This window comes from Scyliorhinus torazame, chromosome 5 (assembly GCF_047496885.1).
Source record: "Scyliorhinus torazame isolate Kashiwa2021f chromosome 5, sScyTor2.1, whole genome shotgun sequence".
NCBI lineage: Eukaryota > Metazoa > Chordata > Chondrichthyes > Carcharhiniformes > Scyliorhinidae > Scyliorhinus > Scyliorhinus torazame.
The window spans coordinates 73,979,439-74,003,920 of record NC_092711.1 but is presented as its reverse complement, the minus strand read 5'-3'; the positions used below and the strand labels follow the sequence as shown (position 1 = coordinate 74,003,920).

Here is a 24,482-nt window from a genome sequence, read left to right as displayed (position 1 = left end):
GCCATCATCACCCCCTCAATAAAACAAACCCTTGACCCTGTCATCCTTACAAATTACTGCCCCATCTTCAACCTCCCTCTCCTCACAAACTCTTTGAACATGTTGTCCCTCCCAAATCCTTGCCCATCTTTCCCAGAATTCCCATGTTTGAATCCCTTCAATCAGGTCTCTGCCCTGTCACAGTGAAATACAAGAGACAAACAGAATCTTACCCGGAGAGAAAGACAGACAATCCGGGAGCTTGGATCCAACACGGATATGTCCATAAGACCAGAAGACTAGGGTAGCAGCACAGTCATTATCGAGAGACAACAATACCTGCTGGAGACAGACAGACAACTAAACAACACGAATCACAACACCAAGCTACCTAGACCCATATACCCGAGACAGGAAGGAGAATTGGAGACGGACTGGAAGAACTCAAAGACTCCAGACATATTAACCAAAGAAAACAGGTAGAACCAAGGAAGTTCTACCTGCTCCCTAAAATACCCAAACATCCAAACACATGGACAGTACCAGGGAAATACCACCAGACAGACCCACCGGGCCAAGACTGTGGGAGAGAAAATCCAACAGAATCATAGAATTTACAGTGCAGAAAGAGACCATTTGGCCCATATAGCCTGCACCGGCCCTCAGAAAGAATACCCTACTTAAGCCCATCCCAGTAACTCACCTAACCTTTATTTGGACACTAAGCGGCCAATCGACCTTAACTCTTTGGACGGTGGGAGAAAACTGGAGCACCCAGAGGGAAGAGACACGGGGAAAATGTGCAAACTTTACCCAGTCACTCAAGGCTGAAAAAGCTGAAACATCAACACACTGCTCCTGGTGGTTGATGGTATCGTGGTTCAATAAATATAATCAGTGGATTAAAAAGGTGTGTAATATATAGTAAAACAGAAAATGCGAGATTAACTCAACAGGTCTGGTAGTATCATCGAATCCCTAAAGTGCAGAAGGAGGCCATACGGTCCATCGCGTTTGCACCAACCCTACAAAAGAGCGTCCCACCCAGGTGCACTTCCCCACCCTCTCCCCATAACCCACTTCACCTTTGGACACTAAGGAGCAATTTAGCATAGCCAATCCATCAAGCCTACACATTCTCGTGGGAGAAAACTGGAGCACCCAGAGGGAACCACACAGACACGGGAAGAATGTGCAAACTCCACACAGTCATCCAAGGCCGGAATTGAACCCTGGTCACTGGCCCTGTGAGGCAGCAGTGCTAACCATTGTGCCACATCTGTGATGAGAGAAACAGAGTTAATGTTTGTTGTTCCTTGTAACAGTTCTGTAGAAGGATCAATGGATTCTAAAAAAGTCCATTGAAGTCGAAATAAGACGTTTTTGTCCATTGAAGCGGTTTGACACAGGAACAAGTTTCACTCTGTGTGAAGCTCCAGTTTCATTCACACACAGCCCACAGTCTGATTGGCTGAAGGACCAGAAGCCATCCCGTCCTCCCAATCTTCCCGTTGGTCAACCCCTCTCAGACAGGAAATGAGGTTGTGGAACCCGTGCGCACGTGGCTAATGGGAAGAACTCAAAATGATGCAGTCTCAGCCAATGAGGGAGATCTGAGCAGCAACGCCCCTCATTCACTCCAATTGGGTGGAGGACCAGCTGCTGTCGTTCGGTCCTGCAGTCCCGCCTCCTCTTCCTATTGGTGCAAAGCTACTGTCAATCACTCGCCAGGCATTGTGATGTGGAGCATGCGCAGTGCGGCTCATGCCCACGGACAGACGCTTGTTTGTCTCATCTTCAGGCCATGATGTTGGGTGGGGTTACTGGATTATGGGGATAGGGTGGAGGTGTGTACCTTGGGTAGGGTGCTCTTTCCAAGAGCCGGTGCAGACTCGATGGGCCGAATGGCCTCCTTCTGCACTGTAAATTCTATGAAATGTGGAGATGTAGGCGTTGCACTGGGGTGGGCACAGTAAGCAGTCTTACAACACCAGATTAAAGTCCAACAGGTTTATTTAGAATCACTAGCTTTTGGAGCACAGCTGAGGAAGGAGCTATGCTCTGAATGCTCGTGATTCGAAACAAATCTGTTGGACTTTAACCTGGTGTTGTAAGACTTCTCACTGTGCCCACCCCAGTGCAACGCCGGCATCTCCACGTCCTGGTGTTTAGTAAATTACAGCATGATTTAATCAAAGACAGAGAGGAGTGATTTCTGCTGACTGGGCAGTAAGGACTTGGGACATTGCCTAAAAATTGTAGCCAGGTCACAGAACTCAGTGTGAAATGAGGAAACACTTGACACAAAATCTGGGACACATTTGGAATTCTCTCCCATAAATGACAATTCCTGTGGCAATCCCTGGTGAATCCACTATCTTTCATAGAATTTACAGTGCAGATGGAGGCCATTCGGCCCATCGAGTCTGCACCAGCTCTTGGAAAGAGACCCTACCCAAGGTCCACATCTCCACCCTATCCCCATAACCCAGTAAACCCACCCAACACTAAGGGCAATTTTTGACACTAAAGACAATTTTAGCACGGCCAATCCACCTAACCTGCACATCTTTGGACTGTGGGAGGAAACCGGAGCACCCGGAGGAAACCCACGCAGACACGGGGAGGATGTGCAGACTCCACACAGACAGTGACCCAAGCCGGAATCAAAACTGGGACCCTGGAGCTGTGCAGTAATTGTGCTATCCACAATGCTGCCGTGCTGCCCCCTTATTTGTTGCCGATCCCAAATTGCTCTAGAACTGAATGGCTTGCTGGTCTATTTCAGAGGGCAGATTTACTGCTGTGGCTCTGGAGTCACATGTAGGCCAGACCAGGTAGGGTTGGCAGATTTCTTAAAGGCCATTAGTGAACCAGATCAGTTTCGACACAACCAGTGTTAGCTGCATGGTCACCATTACTGATACTATTTTTCACTGTTTTATGAATTGAATGTAGTTGTTTGGTAACCTGAAATATTCCAATAGCTCCTCAGACCATTACCCTCGGGGACTCAGTAATACCCGCCCAGGGACATTCCCACTCCACCACCATCTCATCCCTGGCTCCCAACCTCCCGCTTTGGTCACAATCCCCGCCCCGCCCGGATTCACTTCTCACTCTTTGTGACCTCAATACAAACATGTTGGACTTTAACCTGGTGTAAGGCTTCTTACTGTGCCCACCCCAGTGCAATGCCGGCATCTCCACATCATGACCTCAACTGGACCGCCTTTTCCAGCTCTGGGGCTCGTACGGCGCATGCTTCAGTCAGTGCTGAGCCCCCAGCCCCCCTTTCACTCCGATTGGTGGGAGGACCAGCCGCTGCTGCTCGGTCCTCCGGCCTGGCCCCTTCCTATTGGTCTGGCCCTGCCGTCAATCACTCTCCGGGCATTGTGACGTTGAGCATGCGCAGTGCGGGCGGTGTCCAGGGACAGATGCTGGTTTGTCAGATCCACAGGCGGTGAGGGAAATGGCGGAATGGAGGGAGAGACGGAGCCCAGCGGTGGACGGGGAGGGTCGGTGAGTCCCCGATGTGGCTCTGACACCGGAATAAGAAGCTGCCGGTGCCGGGTTTGTATCTGAGCGGCGGAACCGCGTCTGGAGTGAGAGGCCCGTGTTAAGGGCGCATGCGCGGTGCTCCCTGTCAGCAGGAGGAGAGAATGTTGTGAATTTCTCTCCTGGACTGACAGGGATGGATTCTGCAAACTCCTTTTACAGGGGGTGGGATGGCTGGATTTACACAGAAAACTCATCAAAGACCACATCAAGTTCTAACAGAGTCACTCTGTTCATCAGAACCTGAACATGATCAGAATTTGAGTATAATTGAGCTCCAGGGCAGTCCCGCTCACTGCATGTGTAGTGGGTGTTACAGTCAGATCAGCCAGGTTCTTATTCAATGGTGGAGCAGGCTGGAGGGAGTGAGTGATGTCTCCCAACACAGACAGAAAGGTTCACTTTTCTCCTGGAGTTTGAGACAAATCAGTTTTCAAAATGATGCAGTTTCAGCCAATGAGGGAGATCCGGGCTCAGCCCCGCCCCTCATTCACTCTGATTGACTGGAGGACCAGCTGCTCCTGCTCGGTCCTCCAGCCCCACTGCTGCTTCTTATAGGTCTAGGGATGCCGTCAATCGCAGCTCGGGCATTGTGAGCTGGAACACACGCAGTGCGGGCTCTTGCTCTGGACTCGGGTGGATAAGAGGAGACCCCAACCCCCCCCCCCCACCATAAGACCCATTGATTTTATTGTCAGTCTGCAGACAGGAGCTGGAGAACTGAACCCAGGCAGAGGAGAGGGAGGGAGAAAACTGGGAGTGGAGGAACAAAATGGTGCAGATGGGTTTGGATTTCAGCCCAGGGAGGAGGGAGAGTGTGCGGGACAGGGATTTACAGCTTTGACTTTGGTAATCACCATTTACAGGATATTCGAAGGGGATGATTTACAGACGGGCAATTCAAACTAGGCATCGCATCAAGATTCAACAAAGTCACTCGATTATCAGGACCTGAATCTCATTGGCCTTTGCATGTGGAAGGAGAAATGTTTGACTTCTGTCTGGGAAAAGATTTCAAACATCAATGTGACTGAAAAAGCACCGAGACCCACACACACACACACCCGGGTGTGAGTGATTCAGTGAACTGACTGTGGAAAAAGCTTTAACCAGTTACACAGCTTGAACATAAATCACACCATTCACAGGGAGGAGAAACCATACACGTGGTGTGTGTATGGACAAGGCTTCAACTGATCATCGAACCTGGAGAGGCAAAAGGACACCGGCACCATAGAGAAATGTGGGGATTGTGGGAAGGGATTCAATTACCCATCCCATCTCGAAACTCATCGACCCAGTCACACGGGAGAGGCCGTTCACCTGCTCCGTGTCTGGAAAAGATTTCATTCAGTCACAACACCTGCAGTCACACCAGCGTGCTCACTCCAATAAGAGACCTTTAGAATGTTCTGACTGTGGGAAGAGCTTCAAAAGCAGAAAGAACCTGATGCAACACCAACACACTCACACTGGAGAGAGGCCGTTCACCTGCCCCATGTGTGGGAAAGGATTCACTCAGTCATCCACCCTGATCAGGCACCAGCAGACTCACACTGGAAAAAGGCCATTCACCTGCTCTGTGTGTGGGAGGAGATTCATTCAGTCATCCACCCTGCTGAGGCACCAGCGGGTTCACACTGGGGAGAGGCCATTCACCTGCTCGGTGTGTGGGAAGGGATTGACTCGGTTAAGCACCCTCGCTGCACATCAACGTGTTCACATTGATAAATGACCTCTTGTTATGAATGTGAGAAGTACAAGTGAGGTGCAGACACACCAACGCACTTGCGTTGGGGAGAGGCTGGTCACCTCTGTGTGTGAAAAGGGTTCACTCAGTCACAGCACCTATTGTGAGAGCAGTGAGTTTACATGTGATTGCAGGGGTGGGATTCTGCTGTTCATCACTTTTATTGTTTGTTTCTGCTGATAGTAAACTCCAGCCCCATCTTGGAGGTTATTGAAATTTTAGATGAAGACATTCTCTCTGTGTCTGCGTGGGGCTCACCCCCACAACCAAAGATGTGCAGGGTAGGTGGACTGGCCACGCTAAATTACCCTTAATTGGAAAAAAATGAGTTGGGTACTTTAAATCTATTTCATTTTAATTCTAGATGAATGTCAGCTTGGTCAGCTGTTGAGCAAATACACAGTGTTATGTTCCATTTTTCTCCAATGTAAGAGGAGATTAATTGATGTCCTGTTGCGGACTGCTTCATTTTTGGGCACTTTTCTCTTTTCTAATCCTACATTATTTCAGATCTCACAGCTTCAGTCACTCTTGTGGAGAATTCCCAGCTCTCCATATCTTGCAGACTGATGATAATCATAATCTTTATTATTGTCAGAAGTAGGCTTACATTAACACTGCAATGAAGTTACTGTGAAAAGCCCTGAGTCGCCACATTCCGGCACCTGCTCAGGTACACTGAGCGAGAATTCAGAATGTCCAATTCACCGAACAGCATGTCTTTCGGGACTTGTGGGAGGAAGCAAGTGCACCCGGAGGAAGCCCACACAGACACGGGGAGAACGTGCAGATTCCGCACAGACAGTGACCCAAGCCGGGAATCAAACCTGGGACACTGACGTTGTGAAGCAGCAGTGCTAACCACTGTGCTACCATGCCGCTCATGAGACTGTGTTACACTGTCAGTGTGCTCCTGTACAGCTCTGTATTTAACAGGAGCCTGCAGACTGATGAGACTGTGTTACACTGTCAGTGTGCTCCTGTACTGCTCTGTATTTAACAGGAGTCTGCAGACTGTTGAGACTGTGTTACACTGTCAGTGTGCTCCTGTACTGCTCTGTATTTAACAGGAGCCTGCAAACTGATGAGACTCTGTTGCACTGTCAGTGTGCTCCTGTACTGCTCTGTATTTAACAGGAGTCTGCAGACTGATGAGACTGTGTTACACTGTCAGTGTGCTCCTGTACTGCTCTGTATTTAACAGGAGTCTGCAGACTATTGAGACTGTGTTACAGTGTCAGTATGCTCCTGTACTGCTCTGTATTTAACAGGAGTCTGCAGACTGATGAGATTGTGTTCCACTGTCAGTGTGCTCCTGTACTGCTCTGTGTTTTGCCTGTAATAGAAAATGACTGAATTTCTGTTCCAGTGGAACCTTTGCTGTTCTGAAATGTGGGTGAATATTTTTGTGCCTCACATCCTTGCTCATATTGCTGCAGTTGGGTGGAAGGGGATGTGTAAAGAGCTGGTCTCTGTGTGGAAATGTGAACCAAGGAAATGGTATCTGTGTGTGTGACAGAAACACAGCCTTGTACTCACACTCAGAATAAAGATATCCTTATGGTGAGGGTTTGAAAGGGTCAGATCACAAATGTAGTGAAAAAGTTAAATATAAGTATCACCAGTGTAGCTGCAGCTTGTTAGATCAGAGCTGAGAAATGGGAGCTCTGAATCTCTATTATCTCTGTTTCCCAGAACAAGTAACTCTACTCTCTCTGTATTATTGCAGAGCTGTTAATAAAGTCAGTAACAGACAATCTGTTGTTGGGAGTTTGATTCTCTGGTCTCTGAACCACAAGATTCAATGGTTAAAGTCAACAAGATGAACAAGGAAAGAGATCAGGGCCCAAAACTCCAGCTGGATATTCACAGGAGAAAGTCTGTTATCAAACACCTCGAATGGACAGAACAGAGAAAAATCCCAACTGTCAGAAATTCTCAAATCATTTGTAAATTTCTTTCAAATGTTGACAGGTTCCTGCAGTCAGTTTCCATTCAATTGAAATTAATGAAAGATGAGAGACTGGGTTGGAAGCAGAGCTGGGCCCACTTGTACTGGGACCCCAAAGCCAGACATCACTTACTCTGACACAGCAAATCCAGGGACCACTCACACTGAGACAGCAAATCCAGGGTCCATTTACACTGAGACACCAAATCCAAGGGCCACTTACACCGAGACACCAAATCCAGGGACCACGTACGCCGAGACACCAAATCCAGGGACCACTTACGCCGAGGCACCAAATCCAGGGACCACTTACACCGAGACACCAAATCCAGGGCCCACTTACGCCGAGACACCAAATCCAGGTGCGGCTTACGCCGAGACACCAAATCCAGGTAACATTTACATTTTGAAGTTGACTTATGGGTCCAGATTGTTTGCAATAAATCCCCAACTTTCAATTAAATCAGGTTATACAAGATTTAACTATCTGACAGAATGATCACTTTAAATGGTAAATTCAAAATATTTTTAAACCATTAAAAGGTAACACGTTGGGGGCAGCATGATGGCACAGTGGTTAGCACTGCTGCCTCATGACGCCGAGGACCTGGGTTCGATCCCGGCCCCGGGTCACTGTCCGTCTGGAGTTTGCACATTCTCCCCGTGTCTGCGTGGGTCTCACCCCCACAATCCAAAAATCTGTGCAGGGTAGGTGAATTGGCCACAGTAAATTGCCCCTTAATTGGAAAAAAATAATTCCATACGCTAAATTTTTTTTTTAAAGGGTTACAAGTTGAAAGATAAAAAACAAAGTTGAATGAACAGTAATTGACAGAGAAGTTTATCTTTAACAATTAAACAGACTTCTTACAACTTTCCTCAGTTGAGCAGACGAAAGACATGAAATAATAATCCCAAAATGTGGTAACATGTTAACAAAATGGTTCATCAAAACATTAGTTTTATCCCCTCAGCTCAATTTTTCTAATCTCTAATTAGCCAAAGTGTCAAACAATAATTGGTTAACTTAATGGTCTGCTGATTTATATTTGGCCTGACATCTACTCGTGTACAAAATGGCATTTTAACCTTTCATGACAATGACTCTGAAGTGAATTAACCTGAAAATAGTTGGGTTACGTTAAAACCATTGATTTGAAAACTACCAACACAGCGGAGTGAAGTGATTCGAGTTCTGTGACCAGGCTGCCGGTACAGATGGCAATGGGCGGCCATGTAGAGTTGACAAGAGACTCTGTGAAATATCAATTTAGTATTGAACTGAAAGTTCATAATTTTGTGAATGAGTTCTTGGTGATTCTTAAGAAAAAATCCTTCATGGGATGTGGGTGTCGCTGGCTCGGTCAGCATTTATTGTCCATCCCTAATTGCCCTTGAAAAGATGGTGGTGAGCTGCCTTCCTGAGCCGCTGCAGTCCAACCATGTTAGGAAGGGAATTCCAAGGTTTTGATCCAGCTGCAGTGAAGGAATGTCGATATAATTCCAAGTGGAGATGGTGAGTGACTTGGAGGTGAACTTCCAGGTGGAGGCGTTCTTGAACCAAAGGAAAACATCACAGACGATGCTTTCAAAAAGGGACATCACAGCCCCAAAGATCAGTGACATGTCTGAAGGTATTTAAATGCCAGCCATTTATACGATTTGTTAACATCAGCAGGAGCAAACCAAATATTATCAGACTAACAATCCCAGGTGTGATTAACACCAGCGAAACTAATGAATCCAACCCATGCAGTTACTTATGAACTCGCTGGTGTGTCAGCAGGTTAGATGGCTGAGTGAATCCCTTCCCACACACTGAGCAGGTGAACGGCCTTTCCCCAGTGTGAGTGCGTTGGTGTATCACTAGGTTAAAGGACTTGGTGAATCCCTTCCCACAGTCGGAACAGGTGAATGGCCTCTCCCCTGTGTGAGTTCGCTGGTGTATCAGCAGGTTCGATGGGTGAGTGTATTCCTTACCACACACAGAGCAGGTGAATGGTTTCTTCCCAGAGTGAACCCGTTGATGTGCAATGAGATTGGGTGAAGACCTGAACCTCTTTCCACAAGTGGTGCAGCTGAACGGCCTCTCCTCGCTGTGTGTTTGCTGGTGTTCCAGCAGATGGGAGGACCGAGTGAATCCCTTCCCACATACAGAGCAGCTGAATGGTCTCTCCCCAGTGTGGACTCGCTGGTGAGCAGTGAGGTTGGATGAAGACCTGAACCTCTTTCCACAGGAGGTGCAGCTGAACGGCCTCTCTTCGGTGTGGGTTTGTTGGTGTGACTGGAAGCAGGATAACTGAGTAAATCCCTTTCCACACACAGAGCAAGTAAATGGTTTCTCTCCAGTGTGAATGCGTCGGTGGTTTTCCAGCAAGGATGGATAATTGAATCCTTTACCACAATCTTCACATTTCCAAGGTTTCTCCATGGTACTCGTGTCCGTGTGTCTCTCCAGGTTGGAGATCAGTTGAAGCTTCGAAGACACACAGAACACGTGTACAGTTTCTCCCCACTGTGAATGGTGATGTTTTTTCAGACTGCGTACCTGGTTAAAGCTCTTTCCACAGTCACTTCACAGGAACACTCACACCCGGGTGTTGTGTGCGTCTCGCCGCTTTTCCAGTCACTGATGCTTGAAATCTTTTCCCAGAGACAGAACAGACAAACATTTCACCTTCCACGTTCAAATTTTGATGATGTTGAGGTTGTAATGGATTGAGTGATTCTGTGAGAGCTCGATGTGAAGTTTGTTTTGAGTTTTCTGTCGGCCAATCCTCCACTTCCAATATCCTGTAAAAAGAGTTTACAAAGGTCATCACTGTCAGTCCAGGATATAAATTCTGAACAGACAATTCTAGTTTATCTGGAACATCTTTTCCTCTCTTGTTCCCCCAAAACTGTAAATCCCCGTCCCCCACACACTCCCTGGGCTGAAATCCAAACCCATCTCACCATCTGCACCATTTCTTTCCTCCACTCCGTTTTCTCCCTCCCTCTCCTCTGCCTGGGTTCAGTTCGCCAGGTCCTGTCTGCAGACTGATAATAAAATCAATGGGACTTATTGGGGGTTTGGGGCCTCCAGCGGGTGTTCGTGAATCCTCCCCGCCCACCTGACAGGGTTTCCTTCCTTGCCAGAGATCAGAGTCCTCATTGATTTGAGTGCAAAGTGTGAGCACATATTTCTTGTCCCCCTCCCCTGTCCTGTGATGTGAACCATCCTCCAGTGTCTGAAGCAGGATGGTGCCCATTAACCTGGGCCTGTTCCCGGGAGGGAGGGAGAAACCCCGTAGCTGCAAACCAGGGAGCTGACAATGATTGTGAAGGGTTTGTGGATCCACAAAGTGTTTCCAAATCCTCCCACCCACCGCCTGACGCTGACTTCGCTTCTCCAGGACAAACAAGCGCCGAAATCCATGTCCAGCAGCCACACTGCGCATGCTCCGCATCACAATGCCCTGGGTGTGATTGACGGCAGCTGCAGACCAATAGGAAGAGGGGGCGGCATTGGAGGACCTAGCGGGAGTGGCTGATCCTCCAACCAATTTGAGTGAATGAGGGGCGGGGCTGATCCCGATCTACCTCATTGACTGAGACTCTCGACAACGCGACAACGCAGAATCGCCGAGCAGAAACTTATAGCCAAGTTCCGCACACGAGTGCGGCCTCAACCGGGACCTGGGATTCATGTCGCATTACATTCATCCCCCACCATCTGGCCTGCGAAATCCTACCAACTGTCCTGGCTTGGTACAATTCACACCTCTTTAACCTGGGGTTACCCCATCTCTGGATCTGTAAAGATTTAATCACCTGCTAATGCTCGCATTCCAAGCATTGTGTGGCATCTTTGAATTTGTCTATATATGTGTTTCTGGAACAGACCTCTTCATTCACCTGAGGAAGGAGCAGCGCTCCGAAAGCTAGTGACATCGAAACAAACCTGTTGGACTTTAACCTGGTGTTGTAAGACTTCGTACTGAGACTCTGCATCATTTTGAGTTCTTCCCATTGGCCACGTAGGAGCGGGTTCCAAAACCTCATTTCCTGTCTGAGTGGTGTTAACCAATGGGAAGATTTGGTGGACCGGATGGACACTGGTCCTCCAGCCAATCAGACTGCAGGCTGTGAATGTAGATTGAGCTTCACACAGATTAAAACTTCTTCCTGTGTCAAACCTCTAACACTTTCTTTCTACTTCTTTTCACTTCAATGGACTTTTTAAGATTCCATTGACTGTTCTACAGAACTGTTACAACAAGCAACAAACATTAACTCTGTTTCTCTCGCCACAGATGTGGCACAGTGGTTAGCACTGCTGCATCATAGCGCCAGCGACCGATAAGACCATAAGACATAGGAGGAGAATTAGGCCACTTGGCCCATCGAATCTGCTACGCCATTCAATCATGGCTCATATTTCCTCATCCCCATTCTCCTGTCTTCTCCCCATAACCCCTGATCCCCTGACCTGGGTTCAATTCCAGCCTTAGGTGACTGTGTGGAGTTTGCACAGTCTGTGTGTTCCCACAGTCTGTGTGTTCCCTCTGGGTGCTCCAGTTTTCTCCACCGTCCAAAGATGTGCAGGTTAAGTGGATTGGCTATGCTAAATTGCCCCTCAGTATCCAAAAAAAGGTTAGTTGGGTTACGGGGACAGGGTGGAGGCATAGACTGAAGTAGGGTGCTCTTTCCAAGGGTCGGTGCAGGCTCGATGGCCCAAATGGCCTCCTTCTGCACTGTAAATTCTATGATTCTGTCGGATTTTCTCTCTCAGTTTGATCTGATGGGTTTGTCTGGTGCTATTTCCCTCGTACTGTCCATGTGTTTGGGTATTTTAGGGAGCAGGTAGAACTTCCTTAGTTCTACCTGTTGTTTTTGGTTAATGTGTCTGGAGTCTTTGAGTTCTTCCAGTCCGTCTCCAATTCTTCTTCCTGTCTCGGGTGTATGGGTCTAGGTAGCTGTGTGTTGTGATTTGTGTTGTTTAGTTGTCTGTCTGTCTCCAGAAGGTATTGTTGTCTCTCGATAATGACAGTGCTGCCACCCTTGTCTTCTGGTCGTATGAACATATTTCATTGCTGTGACAGGGCAGAGACCTGTTTGAAAGATTCAAACATGGGAGTTCTGGGAAAGATGGGCAAGGATTTGGGAGGTGACAACATGTTCAAAGAGTTTGGAGAGGCGAGGGAGGCTGAAGATGGGGCAGTAATTTGTAAGGATGGCAGGGTCAAGGGTTTGTTTTATTGAGGGGGTGATGATGGCAGATTTGAAGGACAGAGGGACAGTACCTGAAGAGAGAGAAATGTTGACAATATCCATGGACACAGGGTAGTTGGCTGATCAGTAGCTCAGTGGGAATAGGGTCGATGGAGCAGGAGCTGGTCTCATGGACAAGATGAGCTCTGAGAGGGCATGAGGGGAGATGGGAGAGAAACTAGAGAAAGATGTGGGTTCAGTGCTCGGGAAAGGATGAAATTTAGAGACAGTTTGGTCCGGTGGGCTCGTGGAAGGGAGGGAAGCAGCAGAGGCAGCTGATCGGATTTACTCAATCTCAGTCACAAAGAAGCTCCACAAGCTCCTCACACTTCTTGTTGGAGGTGAGGATGGAAGAGACGGGAGAGAGCGAGAGTACTTCAAAAGGAAGTAACTTGTGTCAGATATTAAAACGTTTCAGCACACTGCATATCTAACACAAATCTAATTTATTTGACTTTTACGCAGAATATTAGCTCCTGTAAATGGGCTGGAGTTTGTCATAAAGAGAAAGACACCCAAATGAACATGGTTCAGTCCTGAATGTGAGTAACAGCAAAATCCAATCACTGTGGTTACTTGTGGCCTCGTTGGTGTCTCAGCAGGTGGTATGAAGTGGTGAATCCCTTTCCACACTGAGAGCAGGTAAACGGTCTTTCCCCAGTGTGAATTCGCTGATGGTTCTGAAGGGCAGATAACTGAGTGAATCCCTTCCTACACTTGAAACAGGCGAATGGCCTCTCCCCAGTGTGAATTCGCTGATGTACAGTGAGCTGAGATGAGTGTCTGAACCCCGTCCCACAGTTAGAGCACCTAAACGGTCTCTCGTCAGTGTGAACACGTTGATGGCACATCAGTTCCCCAGAACTTTTATAACACTTCTCGCAGTCTGGACACTGAAATGGTCTCTCATCAGTGTGAACTTGTTGGTGTCTCAGCAGGTTGGCTGAAATTGTAAATCCCTTCCCACACACTGAGCAGGTAAATGGTCTCTCCCTGGAATGAACTCGTTGATGTGTGGACAGAGCAGATGACTGAGTGAATCCCTTCCCACACTCTGAGCAGGTGAATGGTTTCTCCCCAGTGTGAAGTCGCTGGTGTCTCAGCAGGTTTGATGAATGAGCAAATCCCTTCCCACACTTGGAGCAGGTGAATGGTCTATCCCCAGTGTGACTGCGCCGATGAGTTTCCAGCTTGGATGGGGAAGTGAATCCTTTCCCACAGTCCCCACATTTCCACGGTTTCTCCTCAGTGTGACTACATTTGTGGCTTGTGAGGCCTGATGATCGACTGAATCCTCGTCCACACACACAACACGTGTATGGTTTCACCCCACTGTGAATGATGCTTTTTCCTTCCATGTTCAAAATCTGCTTATATTCAGGATATGATAAATAGAGGACTCGGTCAGATCCTGATGTGATGCTTGGTTTGAGTTTCCGGACTTGGAAGCCTCACCTTCGAACACCCGGTGAAACTGATTGGAAACAGAAAATAGGGAGTGAGAGAGAACCCACAAAAACACAAAAGCAGGTTGTGAAAATGAGCTGAATGAATCTGGTCACTTGTGGGGCCAGCACTGGAAACAAATGACCAGGAAAACTGCTGGGTTGTCATCAAAACCCAACTGGCCTCTTTGGGAGGAGAGAGAAAGAGCTGAAGAGGGATTTTGTATATCGACAAGACATAATAAGAGAGTAGTTGGCAAAACAAATTCGATCTTGAGCTTCATAAACAGTAATATTGATAAAGAAACTATGCTTCTGGTGGCACAGTGATTAGCACTGCTGCCTCACAGCGCCAGGGGCCCGGGTTCAATTCCGGCCATGGTGACTGTCTGTGTAGAGTATGCACTGTCTCCCCGTGTCTGCGTGGGTTTCCACCCGGTGCTCGGTTTCCTCCAACAATCCAAAGAAGAACAAGTTACTTGGATTGGCCTTGATAAATTGCCCCTTAATGTCCAGGGATGTGTAGGTTAGGTGGGGCTATGGGGTCACAGGGACAGAGTAGGGGTGTGGGCCTAGGCAGGGTGTCCTTTCAGAGAATCAGTGTAGACCCGATGGGCCGAATGGCCTCCTTCTGCTCTGTAGGATCAGCCACACATTGGGTGGATCTACGGGTTAGTATGGAGAGAGGGCAGCGTCCGTTATGGAGGGTGGATGTGGGACTATTCGCAGATGAGGAGGTCTGTGGGCGGGTGAGCAAGTCCATCCAGAACAATCTGGAAATAAATGATACAGGGGAAGTCTCGGCAGCAGCGGTGTGGGAAGCTCTGAAGACAGCGGTTAGAGGGGAATTAATTTTGATGCGGGCCCGTAGAGAAAAGGTGGAAGGAGCAGGGAGGGATAGGTTGGTTAGGGAGATACTCCAGGTGGATAGGAGATATGCGGAAGCCCCGGACGGGGGGTTATTGAAGGAGCGGCAGAGGTTACAGATGAGGTTTGGGCTGTTATCTACAGGGAAAGCAGTGGAGCAACTGAGGAAGGCAAGGGGAGCGGTGTATGAGTTTGGGGAAAAGGCCAACAGAATGTTAGCGCACCAGCTGAGGAAAAGGGAGGCAGCCAGGGAGATAGGGAGAGTAAAGAACAGAGGTGGGAATGCGGCCCTGGACCCAGTGGGGGTGAATGAGGTGTTTAAGGACATTTATAGCAAGTTATACGAGTCGGAACCCCTGGCTGGGGTGGAGGGGATGAGGCAGTTCTTGGGCCAGTTGAGGTTCCCGAGGGTGGAGGAAGAACTGGTGGAAGGGCTGGGAGCCCCAATTGAAATTGAGGAAATAATGGAGGGGCTGGAGGTCATGCAGTTGGGCAAGGCCCCGGGGCCGGACGGCTACCCGGTGGAATTCTACAAGAAGTTCTCGGAGATATTGGGCCCACTGCTGGTGAGGGCATTTAATGAGGCAAGGGTCCTTCCTCCAACAATGTCGCAGGCCTCGATCTCATTGATTCTGAAACGGGAGAAGGACCTGAGCAATGTAGGTCATACAGACCAATCTCCCTATTGAATTGGATGCCAAACTGCTGGCTAAGATATTGGCCACAAGGATAGAGGACTGTGTCCCGGGGGTGGTAGGGGAAGACCAGACGGGATTTGGAAAGGGCTAGGAACTCACGGCTAATGTTAGAAGGCTCTTAAACGTTATCATGATGCCCTCAGAGGGAGAAGGCCTTTTGTCGGGTGGAGTGGAATTATTTGTGGGAGGAGTTCGGAAGGCTCGGGTTTGGTCAGGGCTTCATTGATGGGTACGGTTGCTGTATCAGGAACCAGTAGCAAGTGTGCTTACGAATCGGCTGATGTCGGGCTATTGTGACGGTTACAGAAAGCGGTGAAATGATGAAAGCGGCCACAGGCTCAGGCTGACTCGCTGATTGTCCAATAATAACAGTGAGAGTCTCAGTGGGACAATCAGACAATAATAGTGGAGATGGGACCCAGAGGATAAGCAGCAAAGGATTCACTCACTTTGAGAGGAACAAACATAGTGTCTGTTCCAATAAGTCAGGCTGCAGTGTGTGAGTGGATCCAGTGTACAATCATAGATTCCCTACAGTGCTGAAGGAGGCCATTTGGCCCATCGAGTCTGCACTGACCCTCTGAAAGAGCATCCTACCGTGACCAATCCCCCACCCTAACCCTGTAACCCCACCCAGGGACAATTTAGCACAGCCAATCCACCTAACCTGCACATCTTTGGACTGTGGGAGGAAATCTGCGCAGCCACAGGAAGAATGTGCAAACTCCACACAGACAGTGACCCAAGGTCAGAATCAAACCCAGGTACCTGGTGCTTGAGGCAACAGTACTAACTACCGAGCCACCCCCGTAACTCTGTCATGATTAGACAATACCCTGCCTGTTATTCCAAATCTGATGTGTGTTACTCTGTTACTATTATTATTAGACAACAACCTATCTGATATTCCAATTTTGGTGTGTGTTACTCTGTTACTGTTATCATCAGACAATAATAGGAGGGCAAGATGCAAGGTAGCATTGATATTTTGAAGTTTATGTGTTACAATGAGTGTCACTGGGAGGTGTGTGATAAAATAGGAATGGAAACATCATGACAAAGGGTGGCACGGTGGCAGTGGTTAGCACTGCTGCCTCACGGTGCTGAGGACCCAAGTTCAATCCTGGCCCTGGGTCACTGCCGTGTAGAGTTTGCACATTCTCCCCCTGTCTCCGTGGGTCTCACCCCCACAACCCAAAGATGTGCAGGCTAGGTGGATTGGCCACTCCTTTGAGGTCCACCAACAAAATAGAACAAAGGAAACAAACTTAGGGACAAAGCAAAAAGGGCCGCTCCCGTTAGGGGCACTGCCTGAACGTAACAAAGACCAGCAGAAACTTAAAAACATCTAATGAGAGTGCATTTAAAGGGGTCAATAAAGCACCCCAAACCCTGCGGTGCCCACCGGGCATGGCAGGCTTTGATGGCGCCCATGGACACCGCATGCTCCCTTTCTAGGGCACCCAGCTGCGAATGTAGCCGCGGAAAAGGAGTAAATAGTCTGACCGGATGACCCCCTCGGTCGCCAGCTGCCTGGAACTACAAATGATGCGCTTCGCCAGGCCCAGAGCAGGTTCACAAGGAGGTAAGTGGCGCTGGTTCACGAGGTCTTCGGCCCAAGTAGGACTCAGCAAAAACACAGTCCGTGCTGCAACCCTGGAACAACCACCCAATAGAATCCACCTCCTCCCTGCTGGTGTGTGGGGTCTTCAGTCCAGGAGGGGGCTCAGCAAACACACTGCCCACTCGATCCCTCTGCCCTGGAACAAGCACACTGGTTAGAATAAGGAGGATTTTGTCCTTGCTGAAGGCAGATGTTATCAGTTGGGAAGACTGGGCCGGGCACTCAACCCGGGAGAGGCCCAGCAAACAAGCAGTCCAAAGGGCTTTACTCCCATCTTGTTTTTGAAGTTACCTCCTTGTTGTTGTCCTTCTCTCCTCTCTCCCCTCTCCTTCCTCCAGGCAGCAACCAGCACTGGACACAGGCAGAAAACTGAGCAACAGCAGCAGCAATAGAGAGAGAGAGGGAGAGGGAGAGGGAGAGGGAGAGGGAGAGGGAGAGGGAGAGGGAGAGGGAGAGGGAGACAGCAGCAACAGCCACTCTCCACCACGGCAACAACCTCATAACACCAAAGTCTGCACTGGGAGTGCCAGCTTCAGATTGGCCATGCTAAATTGCCCCTTAATTGGAAACAAATAATTGGGTACCCTAAATTTATCATAAAAAATAATAATAATACTCACCTCTGTCACAATTTTGGTGTTTTCAAGTTTACAATCTCCTGCTGCAACCTTTGGCTGGAAAGATATCAGAAGCTTTGGAAGCAGCTGTAAAAGGAAATTACAATGGTCAGAAATGTTAGTCGAGGTTAGAAATTAAGATCAGACAAACATTTATCTTGGTTTGAATTTGCTGGGTGTAAATCCTCTCCTAACCGCCGGTAAAAGGACTTTCCAAAATCCATCACTCTTTGAGTCCAGGATAGAAGTTCCAAACATTCTCTCCCCTAGTTGCCAGTCCCAGGATTATTTTTTTTTTAAATTCAGAGTACCCAATTCATTTTTTCCAATTAAGGGACAGTTTAGCGTGGCCAATCCACCTACCCTGCACATCTTTGGGTTGTGGGGGTGAAACCCATGCAAACACGGGGAGAATGTGCAAACTCCACATGGGCAGTGACTCAGAGCCAGGATCGAACCTGGGACTTTGGTGCCGTGAGACAGCTGTGCTCATGTCCCAGGATTATTTAATGAGGGTTTTACTTGCTTTGGAGGCAGTTCAGTGAAGTTTCACTAGTCTGATTCCTGGGAGGGGAGAGTTTGTTTTATGGAGCAAGATTGAGCCTGTTTGGTCTGTACCCGATGGAGTTTAGAAGAATGAGAGGTGATCTTATTGAAAGATCTAAGATTCTGAGGGGTTTTGATGAAAGAATATTTTCCCACATGGGGATTCAAGAACTAAGGGGGACAGTTTAAAGATAAGAATTCTCCAATTTGACACTGAGATAAGGTGAAATGTCTTCCCTCAGAGGGTCATCAGTCTGTGGATAAAAGCAAATTACTGCAGATGCTGGAATCTGAAACAAAAACAGAAAATACTGGACAATCTCAGCAGGTCTGACAGTATCTGTGGAGAGAAAAGGGAGCTAACGTTTTGAGTCTGGATAACTCTTTGTCAAAGCTGAGTTTGTGGAATTCTCTTTCCCAGAGAGTAGTGGCGCTGGGTCACTGAATATACTCAAAGCTGAGTTTGTCTTTTTTTTATCTACTGGGGAGTCAAGTTTTGGGGGCAGACAGGAAAATGTAATTAATGGCACATTCGGATCAGCGTTTATTGAATGGCAGAGCAGTGTCAATAGGCCGAATGGCCTACTCCTGCTGCTAATTCTGATGTTCTTCTTCTGTTCTTCCGATTGCCACACATGCCAGTAGCACCTCCCCGCGTTCGGGGGGGGCTGTCAATCATCGAGACAATGATTTTCTCTTCTGGTCACCGGGATCCTGAAGCACCGTCTCTGTTACGTCATCAAGATGGCCCCTCAGCCGCGCCGCTAAACAAAGATGGCGGCCGTGGAACTGGGCCTGATACCGGATAAAAGCTCCGCAGCTGCAAACGCGGGATTTGCAGGGTCTTTTTCCGGGCTTGTGACAAGCAGAGGGTGTTTATGAAGCCTTCACTCCCTCCCCACCCCGACTCCCGGCTCCATTCCTCTTACCGCCCGAAACAGCCGCTCCCGCACTCGCAGACCTCCTCGCAAAGTGACACTGCGCATGCTCCAGATATAACCCAACATTGCATCTGCGCACTGGGCTCCGTGGAATGAATAGGGCACATTCACAGACGCGGGGAATGTTGGGTAATAGCCGCACCATTGAAACAGTTAATACAAAATAACTTGGTCACCAATTGCGAAAATAATCAAACAATTTATTGTCAATGGGTATTCTGCTATTCTCCATTTCTCAAATTGATCAAATGCTGCTCTCCTGTGGAACAATGCAGAACTTCAAGGTGTTTTTTCCCCAATGGGTCCTTCCTCTCTCCTCCCCAGAAGATGCAAACTCTTGCTGGGTTCAATTCCAGAATCAGGAATTCCTGCATCTTCTTCCCTCTTGCTCGTCATACTGAATGTTCAGTGTTTTCTAGAATGATCCAGCACAGATGGAAGTCACTCGGAACAAAGTGTGACGTTGTCCATTATGGAAGGACAAATATAAATGCGGAATACAGGGTTGATGGTAGGATTCTTGGCAATGTGGAGGAGCAGAGAGATCTTGGGGTCTATGTTCATACATCTTTGAAAGTTGCCACTCAAGTGGATAGAGCTGTGAAGAAGGCCTATGGTGTGCTAGCGCTCATTAACAGGGGGATTGAATTTAAGAGCCGTGAGGTGATGATGCAGCTGCACAAAACCTTGGTACGGCAACATTTGGAGCACTGTGTACAGTTCTGGTCGCCTCATTTTAGGAAGGATGTGGAAGCTTTGGTAAAGGTGCAAAGGAGACTTACCAGGATGTTGCCTGGAATGGAGAGTAGGTCTTACGAGGAAAGGTTGAGGGTGCTAGGTCTTTTCTCATTGGAACGGAGAAGGATGAGGGGTGACTTGATAAGGGTTTATAAGATGATCAGGCGAATAGATAGAGTAGACAGTCAGAGAATTTTCCCCCGGGTGGAACAAACCATTACAAGGGGACATAAATTTAAGGTGAATGGTGGAAGATATAGGGGGGTTATCAGAGGTAGGTTCTTTACCCAGAGAGTAGTGGGGGCATGGAATGCACTGTCTGTGGAAGTAGTTGAGTCGGCAAAATTAGGGACCTTCAAGCAGTTATTGGATAGGTACATGGATTACGGTAGAATGAAATTGTGTAGATTAATTTATTCTTAAGGGCAGCACGGTAGCATTGTGGATAGGACAATTGCTTCACAGCTCCAAGATCCCAGGTTCGATTCCGGCTTGGGTCACTGTCTGTGCGGAGTCTGCACATTCTCCCCGTGTGTGCGTGGGTTTCCTCCGAGTGCTCCGGTTTCCGCCCAGTCCAAAGATGTGCATGTTGGATGGATTGGCCATGATAAATTGCCCTTAGTGTCCAAAATTGACCTTAGTGTTGGGTGGAGTTACTGGGTTATGGGGATAGGGTGGAGGTGTTGACCTTGGGTAGGGTGCTCTTTCCAAGAGCCGGTGCAGACTCGATGGGCCGAATGGCCTCCTTCTGCACTGTAAATTCTATGATAATCTATGATTAATCTAGGACAAAGGTTTGGCACAACATCGTGGGCCGAAGGGCCTGTTCTGTGCTGTATTTTTCTATGTTCTATCATATCTGTACTGACTTTGTGCAAGGGCTACCACACTTCCTGGTTAAATTCCATTTGCAACAGTTCTGCCCCCATATGACCAGCCCATCTGTATCATCCCGTGATTTAAGGCTTTTATTCTCGCTAGTTACTGCACCAACAATTTTCCATCTGCAAACTTATTGATCATACCTCCTACCTTCACGTATTTCAAATCCTTGATTTTATATATAATTACTATTGGTGGCTGAGGATGCACCAGGATATCCATCAGCACCTAAACCCGCGATTCCTTCCTGCGAGACATTCGAGAGCTTCGATAACTCTGGAGAAACAATGCTGAAAAAGTTGATGTTCTGGTCAAGGCTAATAACTGGGTGCTGCCTTGCCTGTCTCTGAATTTACTCCACTCCTGTTCATTATCCACTTATGTAATAAGCATTGATTGTAATGACTGGAAAGAGGTTGCTGCCAATCGGTCACTATCGTGACAATGTGCGCATCAAACAGCATCATTAGGGCAGAATGGCAGCACAGTGGTTAGAACTGTTGCTTCACAGCACCAGGGTCCCGGGTTCGATTCCCGCTTGGGTCACTGCCTGTGCAGTCTGTACGTTCTCCCCGAAAGACGTGCTTGTTAGGTGAATTGAACATTCACCTGAACAGGCGCCGGAGTGTGGCGACTGGGGGATTTTCACAGTAACTTCATTGCAGTGTTAATGTATGCCTAATTATGACAATAAAGATTCTTATTATTATTTTATTGATTTTCTTGTAAAATATTGACCTGTTATATTTTCTTTGATAATTTACTTTCGTAATGGAGGTGTCACTGTGAAGAATGTGTCAGTTAGTAAGGATTGATCAGCATTTTCTAATTGGAGATGTTAATCAGAGGAATTGCAGAGTTTTTTTACAAAAACAATTTAGGACTGAAGTAAAATTCATAATTTTATTGTTCACCAGTTTCTTTGGGAGTTCTTAAATCGAAGGATAATATCACAGATGATGGCTTTTAAAAAGGGACCCTACCAACACAAAAACCAACATATATCTTGAAGATTAAACTCCAGCCAGTTAATGTTAGGAGGAAAGTAAATAATAATAATCTTTATTGTCACATAGAGGCTTACATTAACACTGCAATGAAGTTACTGTGAAATGCCCCTCATCACCACATTTTGGCGCCTGTTCGGGTACACTGAGGGAGAATTCATAATGTCCAAATTGCCTAACAGCACGTCTTTCGGGACTTGTGGGAGGAAACCGGAGCACCCGGAGGAAACCCACAGAGACACAGGGAGAACGTGCAGACTCCGCACAGACAGTGACCTAAGCCGTGAATCGAACCTGGGACCCTGCCGCTGTGAAGCACTAGGGAGCATTAAGGTTCAGACAGGATAATACCTCTAGGAACGCTATAGAAATATCAGAAATATTAAATCATTACTTTGCATCATTGTTTCCCAGGAAGATAGAACAGGTCAACAGGACATTGAATGATGAGGTGATTATTGATTACACTAATCAAACTCAAAGGGGATAAAAACCCTGATCCAAATGGATTACATCCACGTATTTTAAAAGATTCGCAGGGAGAGACATTACTGCGCATATTTAATAATTCATTAAAAAGGATCAGTTCTAAAAGACTGGCAGCTCAGTAATGTAATTCCTATATTTAAAATGGTGGACAGAACATGCCCAGGAAATTATGAAACAATTAGCTTCACATTGGTAAATAATCAAATCCTGAGTAAAGGAGGGAATTTTTAAAATCTGGAAAAGATAAACATAACAATGAATAGTCAAATGGATTTCAAATGGAAAAATCTTGTCTGACCAAAGTTATGTGTTTTGCTGCTTGTGCGAGTGCTGCTTATCATTAGGTGTAAGCAACCTTCCTCTCCAATGTGGTTCCTGAGAATTCTATTGAGTGATTTGAATGGTACGATTAGAGTCAGAGAGTGAAAGAGGCGCTTTAACCCATCGTGTCTCCACCAGCTATCAAGCACCTATTTACTCTAATCCCATTTTCCAGCACCCAGTCCGTAGCCTTCCATGCAATGGCATTTCAAATGCTCACCTAAATACTTCTTAAATGTTGTGAAGGTTCCCGTCTCTACCACACTTTCAGGCAGTGAGTTCCAGATTCCCACCACCCTTTGGGTGAAAAAGTTTTTCTTCGCATCTCTTATAAACCTCCTGCCATTACCTGAAATCTATGCCCGTGAGACTGCAGTGCTGCCCTCCATATTACTTTTTAATCACCCTATCTATCTAGCCTCCTGTCTTCAGGGACCGATGGATATGCCCACCAAGGTCCCTCTGATCCTCTCGGGTCCTACCATTAATTGTTTATTCTCTTGCCTTGTTTGCAAATTCTTTACCCAGCGTGAAACCGCAGGCTGACGGTGTGCTGTGTCCAACCTGATATTCCACAGGCCCACTTTCCTGGAACAACATGAATAATCTGTTTAAAGCCACAAACAGAAAGGTCCAGTTTTCTCCTGGAGTTGAGACAAATCAGCTTTCAAAATGATGCAGTTTCAGCCAATGAGGGAGATCCGCACTCAGCCCTGCCCCTCATTCACTCCGATTACTTGGAGGACCAGCTGCTCCCACTCAGTCCTCCAGTACTGCCCCTTATTCCAATTGGCCCGGATCTGCCGTCAACCACTCCCCGGGCATGGCGAGCTGGAGCATGCGCAGTGCCTGGAGTAGCTCCGGTTGAGGCGGTTGTTTGGAAATTCTCAGTCGATCTGATACCGCCGGGTAAGTCGTGAGGGAGGGATAGAGCCGGCGGATGTGTCGGGCGGCTTCATAAAAACCCCGTGCAGGTCCCCAAACCCTGAAATCAAAGCTCTGATACAGCAGCTGAACCGGCGGAAGCTGCTCGGGCTTTTCCCCACAGGCTCGGGTGGACGAAGCGTGACGCAGGCGCATGCGTACGGAGCGAGAGCCCCACCTCCCATTCACTCTGGTTGGGTGGAGGGCCAGCCGCTCTCCTTCGGTCCTTCAGCCCCGCCCCATTTCCCTATTGGTCCAAACCTGCCGTCAATCAGTCCCCGGGCATTGGGAACTGGAGCAAACCCTTCACAATCATTGTCAGCTCCCTGGTTTGCAGCTGCGGAGCTTCTCCCTCCCGGGAACAGGCCCAGGTTAACGGGCACCATCCTGCTTCAGACACTGGAGGATGGTTCATATCAGAGGATGGGGATAATAAATAAGAGCTTCCACTTTGCACTCAAAATCAATGAGGACTCTGATCTCTGGCAAGGAAGGAAACCCTGGCAGGTGGGCGGGGACGATGCACAAACACCCCTTGGAGGCCCCAAACCCCAATAAGGCCCATTGATTTTATTGTCAGACTGCAGGCAGGAGCTGGAGAACTGAACTCAGGCACAGGAGACGGTGGGACAAAACTGGGAGTGCAGGAAAGAAATGGTGTAGATGCTGAGATGGGTTTGGATTTCAGCCCAGGGAGGAGGGAGAGTGTGTGGGACAGGGATTTACAGCTTTGGGGGAACAAGTGAGGAAAAATTGTTCCAGAGAAACTAGAATTGTCTCTTTCAGAATTTCTATCCTGGATTGACATTGAGGACTTCTGTAAACTACTTTTACTAGGGGATAGAAGTGGAGAATTTGCCCACAACAAACTGAATCCAAGCTGAAGAGACAA

The 24,482-nt window shown here is 47.7% G+C and overlaps 1 protein-coding gene across 6 annotated transcripts; it reads right to left on the bottom strand.

Moving 5' to 3' along the window:
• Positions 1-8,058: 8,058 nt before the first annotated feature.
• LOC140418463 (uncharacterized) lies at positions 8,059-19,272 on the bottom strand. Of its 6 annotated transcripts, none has more exons than XM_072501930.1 (5): positions 19,218-19,272; positions 17,746-17,829; positions 17,008-17,261; positions 13,068-13,965; positions 8,059-10,031 (listed from the first exon to the last, which is right to left on the bottom strand). In XM_072501930.1, the coding sequence occupies exons 4-5, from the start codon at positions 13,847-13,849 to the stop codon at positions 9,809-9,811; spliced, it is 1,005 nt and encodes a 334-aa protein (XP_072358031.1). In that variant the 5' UTR covers positions 13,850-13,965; positions 17,008-17,261; positions 17,746-17,829; positions 19,218-19,272; the 3' UTR covers positions 8,059-9,808. The 6 variants fall into 6 exon arrangements, 4 of the variants coding, with proteins under 4 accessions (XP_072358031.1, XP_072358033.1, XP_072358032.1 ...); XM_072501932.1 differs by having other exon boundaries at positions 17,008-17,256; positions 19,218-19,261; XR_011945063.1 differs by lacking the exon at positions 13,068-13,965.
• Positions 19,273-24,482: the final 5,210 nt, after the last annotated feature.

Coding starts and splice junctions, on each gene's coding strand:
- LOC140418463 (XM_072501930.1), bottom strand. CDS start 13,849: ATGGAAGGAAAAAGCATCATTCACAGTGGGGTGAAACCATACACGTGT. Junction 10,032..13,067: donor AGACACCAACGAGGCCACAA/GTAACCACAGTG, acceptor CTCTTTTTACAG/GATATTGGAAGTGGAGGATT.